The sequence below is a fragment of the Drosophila yakuba genome, chromosome 3R (genome assembly GCF_016746365.2).
Source record: "Drosophila yakuba strain Tai18E2 chromosome 3R, Prin_Dyak_Tai18E2_2.1, whole genome shotgun sequence".
NCBI classification, from domain to species: domain Eukaryota; kingdom Metazoa; phylum Arthropoda; class Insecta; order Diptera; family Drosophilidae; genus Drosophila; species Drosophila yakuba.
Window position 1 is genome coordinate 16,566,391 of NC_052530.2, and position 21,737 is coordinate 16,588,127.

General features: G+C 44.1%; 3 protein-coding genes and 1 long non-coding RNA gene across 5 annotated transcripts in view; 2 read left to right on the forward strand and 2 right to left on the reverse strand.

Annotated features, from left to right (window-relative positions):
* Positions 1–8,740, forward strand: LOC6537131 (DNA replication licensing factor REC). The gene is made up of 2 exons (XM_002097656.4): positions 1–2,334; positions 7,887–8,740. Exons 1-2 carry the CDS (start codon positions 71–73, stop codon positions 8,278–8,280), a joined length of 2,658 nt encoding a protein of 885 aa, XP_002097692.1. The 5' UTR covers positions 1–70; the 3' UTR covers positions 8,281–8,740.
* LOC6537132 (nose resistant to fluoxetine protein 6) lies at positions 2,347–7,098 on the reverse strand. The gene is made up of 8 exons (XM_002097657.4): positions 6,578–7,098; positions 5,355–5,650; positions 4,287–4,452; positions 3,451–4,154; positions 3,199–3,392; positions 2,794–3,134; positions 2,589–2,731; positions 2,347–2,524 (listed from the first exon to the last, which is right to left on the reverse strand). Exons 1-8 carry the CDS (start codon positions 6,651–6,653, stop codon positions 2,420–2,422), a joined length of 2,025 nt encoding a protein of 674 aa, XP_002097693.1. The 5' UTR covers positions 6,654–7,098; the 3' UTR covers positions 2,347–2,419.
* Positions 8,741–21,737, reverse strand: part of LOC6537133 (alpha-mannosidase 2) — a 19,976-nt gene continuing 6,979 nt past the window's right edge. For both annotated transcript variants that reach the window (XM_015192670.2, XM_002097658.3), the window contains exons 2-5: positions 13,474–13,982; positions 11,399–13,418; positions 10,798–11,341; positions 8,741–10,727 (exon numbers count right to left, since the gene is read on the reverse strand). In XM_015192670.2, the coding sequence (XP_015048156.1) occupies positions 9,956–10,727; positions 10,798–11,341; positions 11,399–13,418; positions 13,474–13,982 (3,845 nt within the window). In that variant the 3' untranslated portion in view covers positions 8,741–9,955. The remainder of the gene's footprint in view (positions 10,728–10,797; positions 11,342–11,398; positions 13,419–13,473; positions 13,983–21,737) is intronic.
* On the forward strand, positions 20,946–21,302 carry LOC120321881. Its single transcript, XR_005561610.2, has 2 exons — positions 20,946–21,015; positions 21,067–21,302. It is a non-coding gene; the product is annotated as an uncharacterized LOC120321881 (long non-coding RNA).

Consider the following 21,737-nt stretch of genomic DNA (forward strand, 5'->3'; position numbering starts at 1 on the left):
TATTTTATGTTACGTTAATAAGTATCATCTCTATTCAAAAGCGCGTAAATTTGTAAACTTCCGAACTAAAATGAATCCTCCGCCTTCCCGGGGGCGGGCCACCTCGCGATTTGTCCGTGGGCGTGGTCGCGGAGGAGGAGCCTATCGTCCGTACTTCTATTTTCGGCGCAACGGACGTGTGATCCCAGCCGGAGGCAACCGACAACCCAACCAGGGGGAACAAGGAGCACCAGACGCTCCGTCTGTTTCGCCTGCAAACCGGCAACCCAGGGGCTGGAACCGGCCAGGCAGCAAGCGAGGACGCAATGGACACTTAGACTGCAGCTTTCTGCGACCGGAAAACTACGCCGCTCCGGAAGACGGTCTCCAGGTTCAGAGTATTGCGGTGGACAATCCACGGGCTTATCCAGGCTGGCGGCTGTACTTCTTACGCGAGAAATACGAAGAGGGCAACGAGCTGGCCGCAAGAGTAATGGCCGTGGAGGCATACTACCAACGTAATCCTCACACCTTCGATTTCGTGATGATACGGGATCGGGGCTTCTTTCCTCTCTGCGCTCCAGGCATTATATCGGATGCCCAGCTGAAGGAGGTTTGGCCTAGTTTGTCTGAAGATATCCGAGAGCACCCTCTTCGCACGCTGGGCACCCTTTCGTTAGCCATGCACACTGTGGTCGTCAACCACTTGCTGGACTCTAATGATTCCAACACGGCTATAGTCCCCACTCCGGAACAGTACGTCCCTCCATCTGCGCGCATACGCAAGATCTATACACGACCGGAGGCTTTTGTGCCCGTGGAAACAGTAGAAGGAATCAGCCATACCCGTGTAGACACTTTGTTTTCCATCCGGGGCACTGTGAGCAATGTGGGCGAGCCCAGCTACAGCCTCACGTGGCAAGCCTTTCGCTGCAGCCGCTGCCAGATGGAGATGGCAATGCGCCAACGGGGAACCTTCCAGCCACGTCCGTATCAATGCAAGCGATCGGAGTGCGTGGCTCGTGACGAATTCGTACCTCTTCGCAACTCTCCATACACCAGGCTTTCAATTAGACAGATTATACGCGTGGAGGAGTCCAGTTTGGGCTTGGTTCATGACTTTGAGACCAGCATGCCTGCAGAAATGGACGTGGAGCTGCGACATGATTTAGTAGATGCTGTGCGCGTTGGGCAGGAGGTCGTGATAACTGGCATCCTTAAGCTGCAGGAATTGGGCGACGATACTGCTACAGGAGACGCATCCAACCAGATGCAGCCTTATCTCAAGGCAGTCAACATTCGAGATGCGGGCAGCATAAAGCGGGAGTTTAGCGAACGTGACTTGGAAGCCATTGCTATGATCAATGCGGAAACCAACAGCTTTAGGCTTCTGGTGCAATCTATTGCCCCGGAGGTGTACGGACATGAGCTACCCAAAGCCGCCTGTTTACTATCCCTTCTCGGTGGCAAAGGAGCAGAGCCTGAAGCCGTTAACGTGCTCCTGGTGGGTGATCCTGGCATCGGAAAAACCAAGATCCTGCAGAGTTGCGCTCAGATCGCAGAATACGGGAGCCACGTAAGTGGCAAACGTGGGGCTCAATCTGCACAACAGCTGGGTATTACGTTTGCTGGGCGGAACAAGCGCGTGGTACAAGCAGGTTCCTTGATGATGGCCAGTGGTGGGGGTCACTGCACCCTCGATGATGTGGATAAACTTGCCTCCAAGCAGGCGATACTGTTGCAGTGCCTACAATCAGAGGAAGTTAATCTTCCACTTCCAGGAGCCTTTGCCTCATTCCCGGCGCAGCCTTCGGTGATAGCGTGCGCAAATCCGCAAAGGGGACAGTACGACGAAGGGCGCTACCTCCTGCAAAACATAAATATTACACCCTCCTTGCTCCGGGAGTTTCATTTAGTCTACATATTATTGGATAAGCCTTCGGAGAGAGATATGTCACTGACAGCCCATGTAAGAGCTCTCCACGCGGGGGCCAAGAAGCGAGCCAGAATTGCAGCCCGCTATGCTCTTAAGCCCAAGATGAGCGACTCCATGTGCGAGGTCACCTTTAATGTGCCGGCAGCGGGAAGAGAAGATGAAACAATCAACACGGAGGACGATAATGACAGCATTATGCAGCAGGATTACGATCTAGACAAACGTCTGGAGGTACTCCCGGAGGAGGGGGACTTGGACCTGCTGCCACCTATACTGATTAAGAAGTTCTTGTCCTATGCCCGCCAGGAAGTAAATCCGGTCCTAAACGAGGAGGCCAGCAATGCTATTCTGAGATACTTCCTGGAGCTTACAGGAAGCAGCGGGTTGGATGAAAGTGACTCCATCCAGATTGGCGCAGGGTAAGTGCAGAGTTTTTGGTGACGGGTTTAATTAAGTTATGTTTTTTATTCTAATTATAAGTAATCTATAAGTTAAGACGTTGCACTACCTCATAAGCTTAAGGAAGGAGGAGACGGGAAGCTCCAGAAAGATGGCCAGCAAGAAGGAGCAGAGATAGGACACGGTCACCGTAAAAAAGATGAAAGCAAACTGTGGATAAGATGAGAAACCATTTAATTTACATTTGAAAATTCAATGGCGGAAATGAGCTTACCATCATGCCAGTGCCAAAATAAATGGGCTCCCGCACTGTGGCCAACACTATTCTCGCCACAAGAAGGTGCACGATAAAGGCTCCATAGGTGAGGCGTCCCAAAATACGGAAAATGGGCAAGCAGCAGAACTTACGGAAAATCCCTGTGAAAACAAAATAAAAGTTACCAAGGATATACCACAAATATCTCGCAGTTGATGCTTACAGCCCACTTTGCTGGCCATGCCCACGATGAAGGCTGCCAGGCCAAAGCCCCAAATGTTCCTCTGCAGGCCGGCATACAATGCTCCCCAAATTGCTGACGGATGCACGTAGTAGTGCTGGAAGATGGGATGAGCACTAAACAGCCATAGAATACCCACTGGAATGAGTGAGAACCAGAGGAACTGGAAGCCCTTCGACTCTCGTAGCTTGTATTGCTTCAGAGCCAATTGATCGTAAACCAAAGCGGCCAGAACTCCACAGAAATAGCACCCGAAATTCATAATAGACGAAGTGTAGAACTCGGTAAACTGGCGATCTCCGATAAACGAATCCTTCTGTGTTCTGTTGAGGAGATAGATAGAATGACTGTAATCGAATTTTAACACTTTTGACCTCGATTACTTACTGTGGCGTGGGTACAAAAATGGGATAGTAGTTCATGGCATATGTGAGCACCCCTGGCAAGACCACAAACAGGCCCAAAATTCCCGCATAGAGCTGTTTGCTCCATCTTGCAAACCGATGACCCAGCATCAGCAGCACCAAGCTAAGCACAAAGGAATGAGTATCCGCTGCCAAGTACCAACCTTGGAGCAGGCACTGCATCAAGAAACGAATTTTGAGTGGATTATTCTATATTAGAATGAGCACTACTTACTCGCTCATCCGTGCGTACAAAGTTGTTAATGTAGAGCAGATTGGTCCACCAGTTGCGTCGACAAGCCAGCTGCTCCCGCTCAAAGATGTGCCGCCACAGAGGACCTCCAGCGTTCTCAAAGTAAACGCCACTCATGAGCAGTACGAAGGCATATGGAACAGTCAACCGAATGTATCGGAAGATGTTAAACTTGACAAAGAGCAGAGCATACTGGCCGAAGCTGAAGGTGTCCCTTTTAGATGATAGCGAACGAGAAACGGCCAACCAATTAATGGTTAGCAACAAGCCACTGATTACAAAAAATGTGACGGTGATCAATGATCCTGAAACGAGTAAAGTGCCCGCCGCCGTGTGAAGCAGTCGCTCGGGATCCTGCGGATTGCTGATGGCGCTTTCGTAAATCACCCAGTTAGTGTGGGCAAAGATCACCATGAACATGGCGAAGAACTTGAAGCAGTCGAGGAACCTCAGCTCGCGACCGATCTTGCCACTTGGCTCCTGATTAAGTCTGTACCAATTGCGGGCCACCGAAAACGTGAGCAGCACCTGTTGGGCAGTGCTCTTGGGCGGTGTCTTGTAGTGATCTCGCTCCTTGAGCATTTTGTCATGTCGGCCTCGCTTTAGATGCAGATCCACTAAGCTTCCCAGACAAGCCAGGACCAGTAGAGTGCCCAAGATCCCATAGAAGGTCAGGTTCCACGCATCTAAAGCCAAGAAGGAATATTTAATTACCGTTCGTGAGCATTACCTCATCGCCATAAAAATGAATGCATAACGCTTTTTGAATGCTAATTCAAAGAAACATTATTTACACAATGATATAATCTCTGACTCACCATCTTCCACCTGATGTCCCGCTTCATCGCAATACTCCACCACGCTCTTGGCCAGCACCCCAAATCCACGACGCTGCAGCCGCCAGTTCAGGCAGGCATTCGTCAAACGCTGGTGCCGTTGGCGGTTGTTGGCTTCCATCGAGAACAAGTCCAGATATACGTTCACCTGCCGAATATTACATCGACCATGGGGCGATCAATAAAATACCCAAATGTCAACGTCAGGCCCTTGGCCTTGAAAGAAATGAGTTCGATTTGATTGAATTGGATCGAATTTCACTGTTTGACCGCCCATTTCCATTTTTGGCCAACGCCTAAGTCAACACAAGAGCTTTGTTTAATCAGCCGTCGTAAATGCATTTTGATGGCGACTGCATCAATGGCATCGCCACACCATACCCCATTCCCCATTCCCATCTCTCATCTGCTGCCAACACCCATTGCCCCGCTATCCGATGTTTAATCAGCGGATTTTCCGGCAGTAATTTATGCAATATATATAGGTAATGATGATACAGATCACACATTTAGCCAGCGGCGTCTGCAAGGGGGTCTTTGAAATGGTATGTTTCCTGTTCGTATCGAGAATTAGCATTAAATTTAAGGGCCTTGAAATTGCCACTTTCAAAAAACAATGAACGTGTTTATAGATTTACACGAATATTTAAAAAGTTAAAACATGACAACTCTTTATGGCAAGCAGATAAAAACGGACATACATATATGCAGAGCAAGCAGATGAAAACCTACATACCTATTTCTGTTCTTTAAAAACCCCCTAACCCCCCCAAAAATACGCCCAATAACCCCCAACTGCGCCACTGTACACCTAATATGCAGTTCACGGGGAGCGAGAGTTGAATAAACTTTGGCGCTGTTATCCCGGCTTCTGTGTCCGCTGATTGTTGATTGACCATTACTGCCGACGCCTCGGCCAGCGGATGGATGGGTTTTGAAATATCTTTATCTGTATCTGCCCAGCCGCGAGTTTGAAGATTGAATTAAATCGATCGTTAGCCGCATCTGAATCGCAGCTCCCAATGAGGTGTCTCCTCCGTGTGGCCTTACCTTCGCATTATCCGACAGCAGGCCGGCTTCCAGGGCCTCCAGTTCGCTTTTATTTAATCCGGCCAAAGAAGCCTCACATTCGCGGAGACATAGACCAAAATATAGCTGTCTGTGATCGAAGTGATGACGATCGTACTGCGAAATCTCAGCAATTGCCCGCCAGGCGGCCACCGACTCATCGGGCTGGACTTCCGCGCGGACGAAGCAGTATGTGGACCTCTGGCCACTCAATTCCTGAAGGCAGCGATCATAGTCATCCAAGTCGTACAGCGGGGGCATCTCATAGAACTGCGTCACTGCAAAGTGAAGGGAGGGAAGGGAACAGATCGAGAAACAATATGGTGAATCAGTCGGATTAATCGGCTCATTAAGTGGGAAACAAGTTTTTGAACTGGGCAGGTCCTTTTTTCGCTAGAAACGCAGTCCGGGTTCATTGGCTGTTCAGTCAAGTGAAAGGAAACTAGTTTCCTTTGCCCGAGCCTGAACTTGTTTTGCATTTGCTGGAAGATTCTTCATCTCTATTCCGATTGAGGGAAGTAATCAAACAAGCATATGTCAATATTGTAATTGTTCTGCCTTTTTTTTTTTTGTTTTTTGCTGGTCAAGTCAAGTGTGAGTGCCTCTATCTCTTGGCAGATTCCAGACACTCCAGCTGAGTTAATTGTTTGTCAAAATACTGCTCCATCATCGAATTGTCGACAGGGCTTTGTACACCGAATTCGGGAGGGGAACTTTTGGCGCAGAACACGCAAATAGGCGGATCAGGTGCATATGTTCTATAGTTATATCGATTGACAAGCATAACATGCAATCTGAACAAATGGAACTGCAAAATGGTTTTCCATTTGTCGGTTTAAACTTCCCCGTTGCTAAAGGAAGCACGAAAAACGCTTATTCAACTTAAATTAATCATGGGTTTTACATGATTTGTGGTTTTAACTACGGCTTAATACTTTTTTTTTTAGATATACATTTACCAGTTCTGCAGCTCGCCTATAACTCTAGGCAGACATGCGATAAATATTGAACTCATTTATTAAGTTGCAAAATGGTTGTTTTATAATTTGAAAAGAGTATTATAGTCTCTGCTTACCACAAACCCTCTCACACCATTTACTTATTGTTAGTCTGATTATTTAACAACTATCAGAACTTTTTATAGGCTCATAAACAAAATTAACACGGACATTAAATCTTTCCCATTGATTGCAATGCATACTTACTGTTCAATTGAAAGCACTGCGCAGCCGTAAAAGTGGCTGCTAAAATCACGATGTGAAGCATCATCATGGGATGCATCGAATCGCCTATCGTAATGCACCCTCTAATTGATTGTCTTCGACTCTTGGCACTTTCGTCACTCGAACTCCAATCAAATGCACGGGCAGCGCACCAATAACAATAAGAAGCTGAATTTCATCAACCGAAACCGAAACGACTCGAGGTAAATGAAGCAAAAACAAAGCAGATGACCAGACCCAGGGGCTTCTGCTGTCCGGCCAATGTCGATGTTAGGAAATGCACTTTTGGCCCAATACCTAACCGAAACCCGACCGAATGGAATGATCCGCCAGCTAATGAACCGTTTGGGCCAACGTGCGAGCCGAGAATGAAACGCGGTCCAAACAGATGCGTGCGTCTAGGGCCTCTGGATGAGATGTGCCTCTGGTTGAAATGTGCCTCTGTCTCTGCCTCTGTCGATGCAGTTTCTGTAATGATGATGGGTTTCAAAACTCCCCCGAGAAATGCGTTGGTTACCGAAAAATAAAAGAAAACGCACAGGCAAAATGCGTTGGAACATGTTCGATGCTGGGCCCTTCAGTCGCCCACATCCAACTGATTTATGATTACATTTCGGGTTTCCGATCGAGCTAGTGGTCATTGGGCATCACTGTTGCCCACATATAAATGACTGTTTTTGTTGGGTAAAAATTCGAAAGGAGCTGAAATTTCCATCTAAAAATTCTGATATATTTTCAGAAAATGTATTTTAAGAACGCCAGAATAGTCGGGAAAAAAGCTGAATCGGCAACAGTGTTGTTACGACCATTTGGGCGGGGGACTTACGAATACCCTTCAAAATACTCATCAGCCAAAACAAGTTTTCGGCAAATATGGAGATATGTTATCATAATTCTGTAAAGAACTGTTTACCTACGACGTAGATGATGAGCAGAACAAAATGCGAAATTAATTGGGGTTCAAGAAGATGAGGCCCACGTACGGCCTTGGGCCATCAATTATCAAAACTAAGCTGAAGATGTAAACAAAATGGAATACACGTTTGATAACCGTTTGGCAAAAGGCCAAAAATCAGAAGACTTAGGCACCAAACTTGCTTTCTTCTTTTGGACTTAATACATGCCTAAAATTACTAATCTGAATATTACTATGAATATTGCTGAATATGGTGTTTTCAGTCGGCTTGTGTTGGCTTTGAAGTGGCTAAAGAACATTTAATACGACTGTGAGATATATTAAAAAACCGCAAATAATGCTGTAACACTTCCATTTGTCAACTCTTTTTTTAAGACAACTTCTTGGGATAATTCACCTGTCCCAGGCACGTGCTCGTCTGGATTTGTCCCACGTCGTCAGTTCAAAGCATGTACGCGATGTGATCGCCCTGCTGACCGAGAGCATCACCCAGACCAGCCTCAAGGCGGACTCCAGCAGGTTCGAAGCTCGCGGAGGAGGCAGCGCTAGAGGAGCAACCGGAAGGAGCGCTCAACTGCGCAATTTTGTGGAGCTTATGAAAAAGCGCTCGGCGGCTTTGGGACGACGCATCTTCGAATTCGATGAGCTAAAGGAAATCGGAACCCGGGCTGGCATTTTGACCGGCTTAAGCCAGGTGGTGGAAATGGCAAACCTGGGTGGCCATTTGCTCATGAAGGGCGCAAACATGTACGAAGTGGTTCCGGACTGAGTAAATGACAAGCGAGAGTGTCAATATTAGCCTTTCGTCTGTGCTTTATTTTTCTAGTTAACTATTAGTTAAGTGGGTTCTAAAATTATCCAAGGCGTCTAGCAATAAATAGTAAATATTAAGAAACTCATTTTCTGCTTAAAATTCACACCATTACGTTATAGTTATAGTTATGTTGATTTTAAAGAATACTAGGTCAATTGATAAATCCCGGGCTACCATAATACAAAACATTTGTAAATTACAATTAGCATACTTTTGGGACCATATACATTTTCATATTCTTTCCCACTAGTTTTATTCAAAAGAATATGTAGAGATGAAGACCATGTTACTTGCATTTACTTTGCCTTAAGAAAGTAGGAAAATTCTCTGGGATTATATTAATTAGTAATATTAGTTCTCCGAATTGTAACCAACCACCTTCAATTTAATGCAATGAAAATCACACTTTCCGCAATTGGTTTCATTTAATACTTTATTTTCTGGTATCCATACAATTAGATATATAGTAATAAGTTTTTATAAATAAATACACAAAACAGTTTTATCCGTTAGGAGTAATCCATCCCATATATCGTCTTTTAATCCCTACGTTCTGAATATTCTAAAGTGTATGTCTTGCTTCCTTTGAATGCTTTGTTTCTGTAGTCAGTAGTAACTATTTGAATGACTCTCGTATACGACAATACCAGAGCTGAGAGAGGGCTTAGATCTAAGTGGTTTATCGAATATTAGAGCTATTTTTACCGTGCCTGAAAATCCTATTCGACTATTTACAATATTGCTAGTGAATGTAAGGTTATATTTGGCTTATATTTTTGCTACCCCACTACGCTGCTCATTTAAAACTTATATCCTAGATACGCTTGTGTTTTGGTTAACTCTGGATAAGGGCTAGGATTGAATAGAATAATTGAGATTAATATTACATGCCAATCTTGCAATCGTTTTAGGCTAATCAGTCTAAACAAATCGATGCGAACGCTAATCGCGCAAACGAAAATGATAATTTATTTAATTTGCTGTCTAAATATTTCATTCTAAAATCAAGCTAGTTCTTAACCTAAGCTGTTTTCATTTCCATGGTGCGATTTAGTTCAAGTTTATTGCACATATATATTAAAGTATGAAGCTGGGAGGATTAAGCGGAATGCATTGCTATAGGCAGTCGAGTTGGGTGTTTTGGCCTATCGCACTAAGTCAAGCTGTAAGTTGGTTTGGGTGGGTCGATTTGTATAAATAAGAAGTTTAAAAGGTTATATGAGCTAAAAGAATATTTTGGCTACCCCTAAGCATTTTTAACTTTGATCATATATGTTGGATGTATAATTATACCCTATTGAATGAAATATAAGTTTTCAGAAAAGTCAACAAGTAACTAGTCGTAGCCTCGTTTCTTCTTGCGCTTTGACCTTTTAAACATACGAACATGATTAAAATTATTCATTAACTTTCATTCCATATGATTCAACAAAAAAAAACCTAACCACCCTATTGTATCTTTATAACTATGTCGTGTGCTTTGTACTTTCAAAACTGTTGGAGACAGACTGTAGACGTGACGAGAACTAAATAAAGCTGAAAACTTTGCACTTGGCTTTTACCACTAACTATTAGAACTAACCCAAAAATAAATATGATAACCATTTCCGCCGAATAGACTGTAGCCACCTTACACCTCCGAGCGGAATGTAAGGTTGAAGGTGCGCAGCTCCATTGGTTCCAGACTGATTTCGCCCAGAGAGCGTATGTGGAAGCTTTCCCTGGTCGATTTTTGCTCCGTCCCCGTCAAACTGGTGGCTTCGATTGTATGCAGGCTCAGCCGACCCAGTTGCACATTACCCAATCCCTTGCTGGACAGAGGGCATATGGAGTCCATAGACAATTCCCTGCCAGCGCTCACACTGCAATCGAATCCTTGGCGATGCAAAACTAGCAGCGCCGAGGCGGACGGAAACAGTTGCAGCTCCGGATCGGATAAAGTGCGCAGCGTGGTCAGGTGCACGTCGCAGGGCAGCGGTCCCTTAGGCAAAAGCCTGACCAAAGGCAGAAGTGCAGAGGCCAGTTCTGGCTGCTCCAGGTTGCTTACAAAGTACAGATTCGGCGGGTAACGCAAGGCATTTGCCAGGTGCTGAGCCTGCTGACTGAGTACCTTGTAGCTCGGTGGCTGAGTCACATGCTGGCCACCCGGGAGGTCCTCCACGAGCAGCCAGAACTTGTGCCGCGTCAGACGGCTGTCCACGACGCCTTCACCCATTCCCCGATAATCGTCATACAGTGTGCGCCGATCCAGCATTACCTCCAGCTGTCCAGGCTCATAGCTGGCCGCTCCTTGGGCATGAGTTGTCAACAGGGTGAGGCGAACGCGACTGTCCTGAATAAAAGCGCCCGAGGTGATCGGGAAGTAGTTGCCCTCGATGCCAATGGCCGGCACTTTGATACGTCTAATAGTGTGGAGGACAAAATTAGAAACTGTTGTTTTTATGCAATTTTTTCCTGAGTGACATGACTTACTCATGATACTGGAAACCGTTCTGATCGCTGTAAAAGACGGGAAGCTCCGGCATGGTAGCCGCATCAACTGGTTCCTTAAGTGGATCCCGTTGCATCGGAACTTGAGCTATGTTATCTATGTTGGTGACAAATCGCATAAACAGCTCCGTCTCGCGATTCTTGGGTGGGGGTTCAAAATCTATATCATTCTCAACATAAATGGCTGCATCTAGGTGAGTTCTTGTATTAAAGATGCGCACTGTGTGCGCCAAAAAGGGTCCATAAATGACAGTCACATCGCTAGCTATTGGACCCGAGGTGATAATGATGCGCACGTCCGTATAGCCCTCTAGCACTTCCTTCTCGGCCTCACTCTGCTCGGGATCGGTCTTGAAGAGATATGCACCAGAGTGGAATTGGGCGCTGCGGTAAGCGGCAAACTTGATGTTGCATTGAAGCGGCTTGAGCAACTCCTTCTTCTGGTTCTTACGCGTGATGGTCTTCAGAAAACCGCTCTTCTCGTCGAACAGCAATCGCATGTGAGGATTCTCCAACTGTATATCGCCTGTATAATACACGTTATTGTAACTTGTTGAATTTATTCATTTTAATCGAAACTCACCCGCTGGCTTGGCACGCGCCTCAAAAACTGAAGCCGGTGGGGATTCTGCTTCTTCAGCCGGACTCACTGCTGCTGGTTGCGATTCCGTGCAATCGTCGCAGTAGATAGTTGCTATGTTTCGCTTGAAGTTGACCTCGTCCACCTGGACGCGATAAGTGCTCAGAGATAAAGGTTCCAGCTCCGCCACGAACATCACCTCGAACTGGCGCGTCGAGGTGCGAATGCGACCCACAGTGCCAGATACGGAAGTGCCCAGACCCTGTTCGTAGGTATCAGTGATGTTCCACACTGGATTGATCTGGATGTGATTCAATTCTACACCTTTGTCGTTAAGTATCTTTACATTTGGGTGTTGGACGCGTAGCGTGACGACTTCCAACCGCTTCTGGGCCAGCGAATTGTACAGAACGAAGCTGCCTATCGAACCGGTGGAAGCTGACCCGGCCGCTCCGCCTTCTCCCGCCGGAACAGTGGGTGTGGATTCGTCCCCGTTGGCCATCTGAATTGGCATCTTGCGCGGCAGCTTGTTAAAGTTATCCCGCTCGAATTCGCTGAGTAGGAAACCGTGATGTCGAGGCTGGCCCTTTTGAAGGAGGAGCTCTAGGCAGGATTCCTGCATCCTTACCATGTTCTGGGTGCTCTCGAACAGGCGCATTGCATAATCCCTCATTACCGCTGCCTTGGAAGTACCAGTAATGGCATCGTGGTGCTGGAACAGCCCCAAATTCCGCCTTGCATTTATGATGAGCTCGTAGTTCTTCTCGTATATCTTAATCGCATTCTCGCGCTTCGCTTGACGAGCAGTGTTGTAGGCCAGGGTGAAAACAATTTCTGCAGATCGCAACTGATGTTCCAGCTCGGAGCTCAGGAGCTTGTAGAACGGACGTGTGGTGAAGTAGCCTGACCAGTATGCCGGCCTGCCCTCCGAAAAAATATCGGAATAAACAAAAAAGTCACCCTTAAAGGTGGGAAATCCTGGGCTACGGTCCTTCATGCGCTCCTTGATGGCCTCGAAATAATCACTGGGAGTGCCAAATCGGATATCAGCATTGTAAAGCCTTCGATTGGCCATGATGTGATCGATAAGCTTTTTGTAGTTTTGATACTGCTGATCCACCTCGCGATCCTTGTTGTATCGAAAGTCATCGCCCACTGGAATGAGGGCCACGTTATGTGGAAACAACGAGGCAGTCCGGGCATATTGCTCCAACAGCAGCTGCGCTTTTGACTCTAGATTGTCGTCAGTAATGAACTGCGCCTTAACTGAGTACTCGGTGTACTCGCCCGGAATTTTGCGGAAGTCAAAGTTTAGACAGATGAAGGGATGTGGGCCGCACGATCCCTTAATCGAGTATATATCGAAGGGCATGTTGTGAGTGAGCAGGCTACCAGTGACACTATCCTTGTCTTTTCTACTTCTCCAATAGGGTTTCCAGATGAAGTCACCCGACTGCTGGCGTGCAAACCACTGCTTCCAGGCGTAATGAATCCGCTGGATGATGGCTCCCTCGAAATTTGCTCCGGACAGCAAATAAGGCACAGTGCTGCCATGACCAAATGGATCTATGGACCAGCCCACTTTCGGTGTGACATTAAGGTTGTTTTTTAGCCACTGATGGCCCTCGATGAGCTGATCTAGCATCGGATAGATGTGGACATTCGCCTCATCCGTCATCACCCATCCACCAGTGGTGATCTCAATGCGACCAGCGTCGATCAAACGCTTTAGTGCTCGCTGTTTGGTGGGATGCGCCTGATCCCACCACAGCTGTAGGAAACTGATCTCCGACCAAATGAACGTCATGTCTGTGTATTCCTGCATCTTAGTCACTAGTAGGTTGAGGATTTGCCGGGAATCCGATTGGAAGTAGTTCGTGAAGGTCTTTAGCCAGCCAGGATCATTATGGGAGTGCGGCACCACTATGATCTTCAGTGGCGGGCGCTGCTTGTCCTTCTTCTGCGCATCAAATCGCTCCTCAAAGCCACGATCCCAGTACTCCTTCGATCGCATCCATTCCGGCTGTAAAAAATTTTATTTTTAATGTGTTTCTTAAAGTAACAGAACAGCCACTTACCTGAAAGTCAAACTTGCTGTGCTCCTCGCTAGCGGTTATGTTCGTATTGCTCTGAATCAGTTCGTAGCACTTGTCACCCCAATTACCGTTGGTGTACTGCTCCTCTGATTGAACTTCCGGCGATCCCGATGGTTGCGCCGACTTTGTTTCCGATGATCGCTTTTGGTTTGAGGCGATCACCATATGCTGCTTCTGTTGGTGGATGATCGAGGATGCACCTCCGCCGACGCTGAAACCAGTTAGGCCACTTAGTGGCGATCCCCGCAATGCCGCCGATGGGGCACCCGTCTCGGAAATGGGCGTTGGATTGGGCTGGCCAATGGAGATGTAGTAGAGGCAGAGCAGGATCGTTACGAACGCCGATAGCAGACCGATGCAGCGCGCCGATCCGCGGCGAAAGAGCTTGAACGACATCCTCGTCAGTGGACTGCGCTTGCTTATCCCCGGCAGGGATTTCCCGGAAAGATCTCGCTGCTGGGCTTCTTCTTTACTTGTACTGTTCTCTACATCTGAAATGGTATAATAAGATTTATTATAGATAGCTAACCGAAAGAAAATATTATGATACTCCAAGTCTGGCTTTGTTTATCTGCACGGCATTTAATCCAAAATAACCAGCAGTTAAGCCGATTATACATGCACAAAACGTTAAAAATAGGTAGCTTCCCACACATTTATACCAAGCTGAATCCGGCCTCTGATTTTATTTTCCCCTCACTAATCCTGTCTGGGCTGTCCTTGCCGCAAGAGTGTTTGAATATTTTATACGGAAGAGGGCAGGAAGTTTAGTGGAGAATTTAATTAAACCATAACAAGTGCGAGGAAGGGGAGCAAGTGCCTGGGGCCTGCATAAATGCTTGTCAGGAATAAGTGGAATTCTAAGCAAGGTGCTTCTATGCCTCTTAAATTCAAACAAGGAAATGTGCAATAGAACGAAAAAGATAAAGATATCTAACTCTCACCACGTTTTACTTGAAAATGTCAAAGCCATACAAATTTAAACTTGACAAAAAATGTAGAAATCCATAATCTTCTGTGATTCGTGATTAAGTTCAGAGTTCAGCACTGAAACGTCAGCATTTCGGGATTGCCCAGCCCCGCAAGTCAAACCAACGAAACGAACTATGCAAACTGAAAACTCAATCAAAAACTCTTCACATGCTCGCAGAACTTTTTGCAATGATGAAATTATTGCATAGTTTGCCACAAACTTTCTCTACCGTAATGGAGCTATGAACTCCACACAATCCATGGCCAACCCATTGCGGGCAAATAAATTAATGGCCCACAAATGAGAGACAAAAAGGCATGTTGAACAAGTTAACAATTTCCACAGCTGCACATGATTTATTCACTTTTATTTGCCATTCTCCATAATTTAGGTTTTTATTTCAGTTCGACACGCAGAGAAAAAACATGATCTCCTGCCAACTGAACGTTGAATTCAATTTAATTAAAATTTAAAAGCATTTAAGGTCCAACGAGCAGCAGCTTAGTTGCATCCATTCAAATGTTCCACTGGACTAAAAAGGGGTCCTATGCTAATCAGCGGACATTAACTGATGTTGCCACAAGCCACCACCTGTCACCCAACGGAACCACCGTGGCCCCCACTCACATAGCCCCTCCTCCAACCACTCTTATGGTAATTTAAGCGGTTCCCCTGTCCCAAGAGCCCCATTCATTCCCCCATTCATTTTCGCTCCACAGAGAAATGTGGCAAGCGTGCTGCAGAAAAAAATAATAATAAAAGAACAGAGAAACCAAAGCTTAAGCTCTCTAGAAAACGCCCAGATGGTAGAAATTGTTAGAGATTCTGGCTGTGGGGAAACCAGCGTTTTGAGATCTCTGCTGATACTGTAAAAGTTCTCTTCAGCAACAATTCCCAACAAAGTTTGCCTCAATTATTTCAATTAGTCGAATATTTTCACTTCCTTCCGACCAAGGAGCTAAATAACTTCCTGCCAAAAGGAAACCAAAGATGGCAAGCGTCAACTGCTCCGGGCAGCTCGTCCTTGACCCCCGTCAAAGAGTTTTCCCAGTACATTTATCCAGCAAAAAGTGCACAGAAACACATTTTGTTTCAGAAAAATGCCAAATTCGAATATCAAAAAGATATGAAGAAATAAACCGAAAATGTAGACGCAGTTTACCTGATTCGTTTATAAGTTCATTTATACACATAATTTATTTTACAAAAATAATATGATGTTTTCCACCGTGCAACTACTTCAGAAAGACCACAATTTTTCTTCGTGCTGCTGTCATCACGAATTTTGAGAAGAGTTTTCTGGCAAATTTGATTCCATTGCAAATTGCACTTTGTCAACCATTTTGCCAGCGCCGAAAGGATGACATCCTTCATCTGGGAGTCAGCACGTATAGCTCCTTCGGTTTCCTTTGACGTGTTATCCTTTTTTTCTGTGGCTGCTTTCCGTCACTTTGCTCCTTCTGCCCAATATAATTTCGAATTGGAAAATGACTTTGTTTTGTTTCCTTTTGCCATAGTTCCTTTCCTGTCTTTTGCTGATTGTGGGTGTTCGAGTTTGTGTGATATTCCATCTATTCCTATTCAACAGGGGACCCAACTCAAAAAGTCAGCTTTGCTGATATCCCAGTTTCTTTTCGTCCTTGCCCTTTGCTCTGCTGTTTTCTTTTCCCTCTTGTGCCCCCATTGACCCCTTGAAATCCCCCTGAAGGAGCTTAATTTCGTTTGGAGTTGCAACTTGAGGCGCCCATGTGAATGCTTTCAATGCAAATGGATATATTTGCCACCCTGTTGAGTGGGAAAAGCAAGGGTATGTAAGAGGGTATATTGACTCAAGGCACCACATGATATATTTTCTTTATTTTATTATTTATATCTTATTTTATATATTACTTATATAGTATAAAGTGTGTGGCTGAAGTAAATGAAAGCCTACACCTCAAAGGGTATCTAATAGTCTAATCCCCTGTTATACATTGTGTCTGTGATGTATTGGTTGGCTCGGTTGCTTTTCTTTATTCTCCTGCCAACCAAATTTGTAGTTTTTGTGTATGAAAAACTTTTCTGAAAGCCCTACGAATCAATTGTAAACTTTGCTGTTAGCTATTTTCCTCTTTTTATAGGTGGAAGTGGAACTTTTGTATCGCTGTTATTCAATTTCATAATACTTTTCCAATCGAATTTTAGTTTACAAACTTTTCTTCAATTGAAAAGGGAAACAAATTAGTCGCTTTTTGCCATTATTTATGTAGGAACATAATCACGATCACGACACCTTTAAATGGCAAAAAAGTAATTTCCTTTTAATTAAAAGTTTCTTGAAAAAATTAATTGAAAGTCACTGCAATCACCTAAGAAAGCCGAAAAAGAAGGCCAAGAAAGAGGACAGAAGGCGGCAACTGTGAACGTAAATTCAGTTTAAAAATGGTAAACGTTGGAGGGCCAAAAAACAACAAGAACAAAAACAATAGTTTGCATAAATAGCACGGAAATTGCAGCTGCAGCTGAAGGCAAAAGGAAAAGAGGGCCTCAACAAACTGAAATGGTTAAAAAACTGTTTTCTTAGCGGCAAACGCAAAAAATTCCCCAAAAAAGCGAAGAAAAAACGTAAAGGTGAAATCGAGGCGAACAAGCCGCAGTTTTTATACCCTTCTATAGCCTATAGAAACTATTAGTAACAAAGTTGTATGGTTGCTTTAAAGCAGATTATAAAAACACCCTGGAAGTTCAAAGGTGCGCAATAATATTGGCTGTTAGCAAATTATCTAAAATTAAGTTCTGCATTTATAAAGCCTATAAGAACTTTAAAACGTTGCCTAAAACTTAACCAAAGTATTCTAAAACAAATTTCAACTCTGACTTCGGACTTTTGGAGTGGCAGCTGAGGTTCCCCCTTCTCATCATTTGCCAATGTCAGAGAAATGGGCAATGAGAGAGCCGCGCCAAAGGGGCAAGGAGTTTAGCAAGGTCCCAGAACTTTACAAAGAGTTCATGCTTTTTTAATTAAAGAAACTAACGTTGCACCAGAGCTGCCAAAGCAACCAAAGCGACCAGAGCGACCGAAGGGGCACAGAGGGGTGAACAACCAGTTATGGCAATTTTCCGGAGCAGATTAGCATGAGTAATGCGCCGGTTAAGCCGCCAGTAGAGCGTGTGGGCTTGGCATGTGCCCACCATATAATCATATGAGACTTAAAAGAAACAAGTCCAAAAAATAACTTTAGACCATCCGGGCCAACTTGGGCCAAACTATAGCAGGTCATTAGCATAGTCAGCGGAGCAAAAACCAAAAGCAGGCCTACAAATGATGAGTAACTTCGGGTGGGGGCGACATATGGAGGGCAATTACCAGAGGAAGTTGTCAAGATCTAGCTTAAGATTACTGTAATCAAGATTGTTCCACTTTTCATTTCGCATCTTATAATTGCATTTTAACCATCAAAAGACGCATAGCAGTAAATTGTGGTTGTACTTGGAATCCATAGTTGCAAGAAGCTTTGTTTGGATTATAATAGCACACTTAGCTAACTAATTTATGGAAAGCAATTACCTTTTAGTACACGCAATTATACATATATATATAACATGATACAACTATCAATTACTATAAACATGGTATACATGTTCTACTTTTTCTCAACATAATCTAATCACTTTTGTTATTCTTTTTAAATTTCTGTGCGGTACAACACGACATCTAAAAATATTACCCTTGTGTTAGAAATCTCATTAAAACCTACCCGTTGCTTTCTGCTTAAGATTTATGCTTTTCTATTTTATGTTCCACAACCCATAAAACAAAGTCGCTCCCCACATATCACACCTTTGGCGACTCAGCCACAATTGAGTAAATGGAACCAAAATAAAAGAATTTGAAAAAAGCACTCCCGCTGCTGAAGGGCCCCCTGTTAATGGCAAGCCAACGAAGCGAACGAGTAAATTTTGGAGGGGACCGAGGAGCATGGATGTACATATGCATGTACATACATAGCTGTGTATAAAGCTATGGACTTGATGCCGTTAGACAAGCAGAACTTTGGAGCTAGCCCGTCGAATTCACAGTTACTCACTTATGCAGCGACGCCATACGTGACATATGGATCAAGGTACCAGAAAAAAAACAAAAGAGCAAAAACATTACTGGCTGTGCCCATAAACTTGGCCAAAAACACGGCAGTCCGGAGTCCGGACCATATAGGGATTGGGTGGCGCGGTGGGAGGGAAAAGCCAGCGGGAGTAGCGCCAATGTTGATTAAATGTCAACAGGAAAAACAATATACGAGCGGAGCTATATGCGGTACTGGAGCATACGTTATAACCACATATCAATATCGATGGGTTACCAACTTCCCACAGGAATTGCGACCCACCATCGCTGGTGAGGAGAAAGTTGCTCCTCGATCGCTATGGTTTATGGTTGATTTGCTCTAGCGGTTTCGGTTATTAAGCAATCAAAACTCATTTGCTAATATCTGCAACTGATTGGCATAAAAGTGGTCCACACAGAGAGATAAGTAGAGAGCTCTTCCGTTCCAGGCACTTGAACACTAATCAAATAGACCACGGTACATTTTGCCAATTAGGTGAGTCCAATTGATTTGCCACTAATTAATGGAATCTCTATGCAAGCCGTGTAGATTGCGCCAATCAGATTATTGCAAATAATTTCATATTACCCTGCTTTTGAAGCTATATGTGTCTGCAGAATGACTGAAAAGCAGCCGTTCTTTTTTATGACTTTAATGATGCTTTAAAAGCTGTATTTATTATGTTCGGTTTATGATAGAAAAGTAGATAAATTAGAGTTTTAAGAACCCAATGACTGTTGATTTTTTACTTTAAATATGCCAACAGAAATTTCTTGATTTTCTCAGTTTCCTTAAGGCGACCATTTCAACAATTTATGATTCCATTTCGTAGGGGTTCCCCCATTAGTTTATTGATATGGCTTGGACTAAGACCTTAACGCCAAAAGCTATAAAATGCTTTAGATGCTGACAAAGCACAAGTCGCCTCATAAAATGTGCGTTTTTTTTCCCGGAACGTGAGACTTTTTACATTGTGCGGAAGGTTTCTTGGCGTTTGAGTTGGTCTGGTTTTTGCATTGTTTGGCGAAAAGTACGCAGAGGAAAATGAAATGAAAATTAATTCTTGTTTTTTGTTTTCCATATTTTTCACGCAAGACCAAGACAAAAGGAAAATGGGCGGAGGTCTTGGGTAGCATTGCGAACAATAACAACGTTTATGGCTTTGATTATGAAATTTTCCGTTTCAATTTCATGGAGCTAAACGGTGGGAAAAGACTCACTCCCCTAGATTGTAATGTATATAAAGCAGGTTTACAGTTACCGATCGCTTCCATATAAGTAAAAATAACATAGGTCCTCATATGGTGGGAACTTTGAGTGAATTGGAACCCCTCGAGCCGTTTGACACCATTCGCTCCCCAAAGATCCAGATACTAGACTGATGTGAAGTGGGTCTATTGTCTCCTTTCTGTTTACCTAACGAAAAAAAAGTTCTGACTCACTGTTGGTTTAAAGTGTTAACTAATTGCGAGCTTGAAGGTAATGAGGTCTCCAAAGCGGATTTCCTTCGAATAACGAAGAATTTCTTAGGAAGTTTAAGAGCCACAGACCGTTTTATATCACCGTTTATAAAATTGTTTGGTAGAAAACGTATGTACGTTTATAATAGGGTTTATAATTTTGGCCTCTTTATGGTTATATATTCCAACATGATTTATGGTAAAGTCGTTTTATATAAAAAATACTACTTATTCGGAAGTACGAATTTAGGCCTTCGTTGGCAGAAAATGTGCTCATTGAAATACAAAACAAATAATTACTTTACGTTAAACGATGTTTATGGTTGCTACAAATTTGCAAGCGAAAATGCATTTTTGCTTCGATGTGCAAATTTTCAGCTTTTATTATTATTAATTAGCTCACATAAATAACAACATAATTTATAGTGCTGTTTATATTTGGCCTTTTATTTCATAATTGCCAGAGCCAATTAAATGGTGTTTGAATTAATGGCTGCTAGTCATTTGCAAATTGCAAACGAATTTATGAATTATTAATTGTAAAATGGCAAAGAATAGACTGGTAGAATCTATTGTTTTGTTTGCTAAGTTACAAATGGAAGCAAATGACATTTTTTGAATATTCTGTGGCTGCATATTCACTCACGTATCAATTGTTGCCTTCTGCCAACAGATTTCCAAACGAATTCCATGGCGACCGATTTCAATGTTCAACGATGATTGGTCAAAGATGAACATTTAAGTCCAGAGCGGGTTCTGCACTATTTAGCAAAACGCTAAAACGCCAGCTTATTACTATGGAAGCTTTTGTGCCCGCCAACCAAGTGTAACTGTGGCCAAAGCCGAATGACACATGGCCAACAGCGAGCCGTGGCTAACCGGGATAACTCCGATAATAATGGAACATCCATCCGGAACATCCATCGGCAACGTGTCCCATACGTTTTGGCCAATTCATGGCGCACTCCCCGCTTGTTTCTCTTTACGCATCATTAGCAGCCGCCTGGTACTAATTTGTACATACTCCTATATATTATATATATGTACGCTGTTCCAGGCAGATCACCATGTCGCGCGTGGGGAAGGGAGGATCGAAATCAAATGATTATTTTGTGCGAGTCGGTTTATGCGGTAAAGCGATACGATTGCATGATGACATGACATCGCAATAACCAAAAACCTGCCACCGGAAAATTGACAGCACCAGCACGCCATCCGCCAACCAACGTGGATGGGGGAAATTTGAGTATGAGCTAATGGAAATAAATAATAACCGCATGGAGTTGAGTTGTAGTCGAAGTCGGACTTCCATAAGTCGCCATCCGACATCCGAAGACTCTTGTCTTTGTGGGGGTCGCGTTTGATTCAGCTAATTTTAGTGGCACGAAACCGGGAAAATACACTTATCGTGGAAATCGATACACCAGCTGTCTTCAGTGACAAGCGGCCAGGAAATTGAAAGGGGAATGATTCCCAGCTTGTGGCAGAAACCTGAAACTTAGGGCATCAACTCTAGGTTTTTATTCCTGGACTGATGAAGATATTCAATGCGATGTGAAAAATATGCATTACACAGAAATGCTGATTAGGATGTGTGGCTTATAATTAATACGAATGTCACTACGAGCTTTATTCAGGAAAATAAAAAGTGGAATGGAATTCCAAGATAGCTAGTATGAATAAATTGAAATGCTGAAAGACTAACGGCTTTACGATGCAAAAAAAATA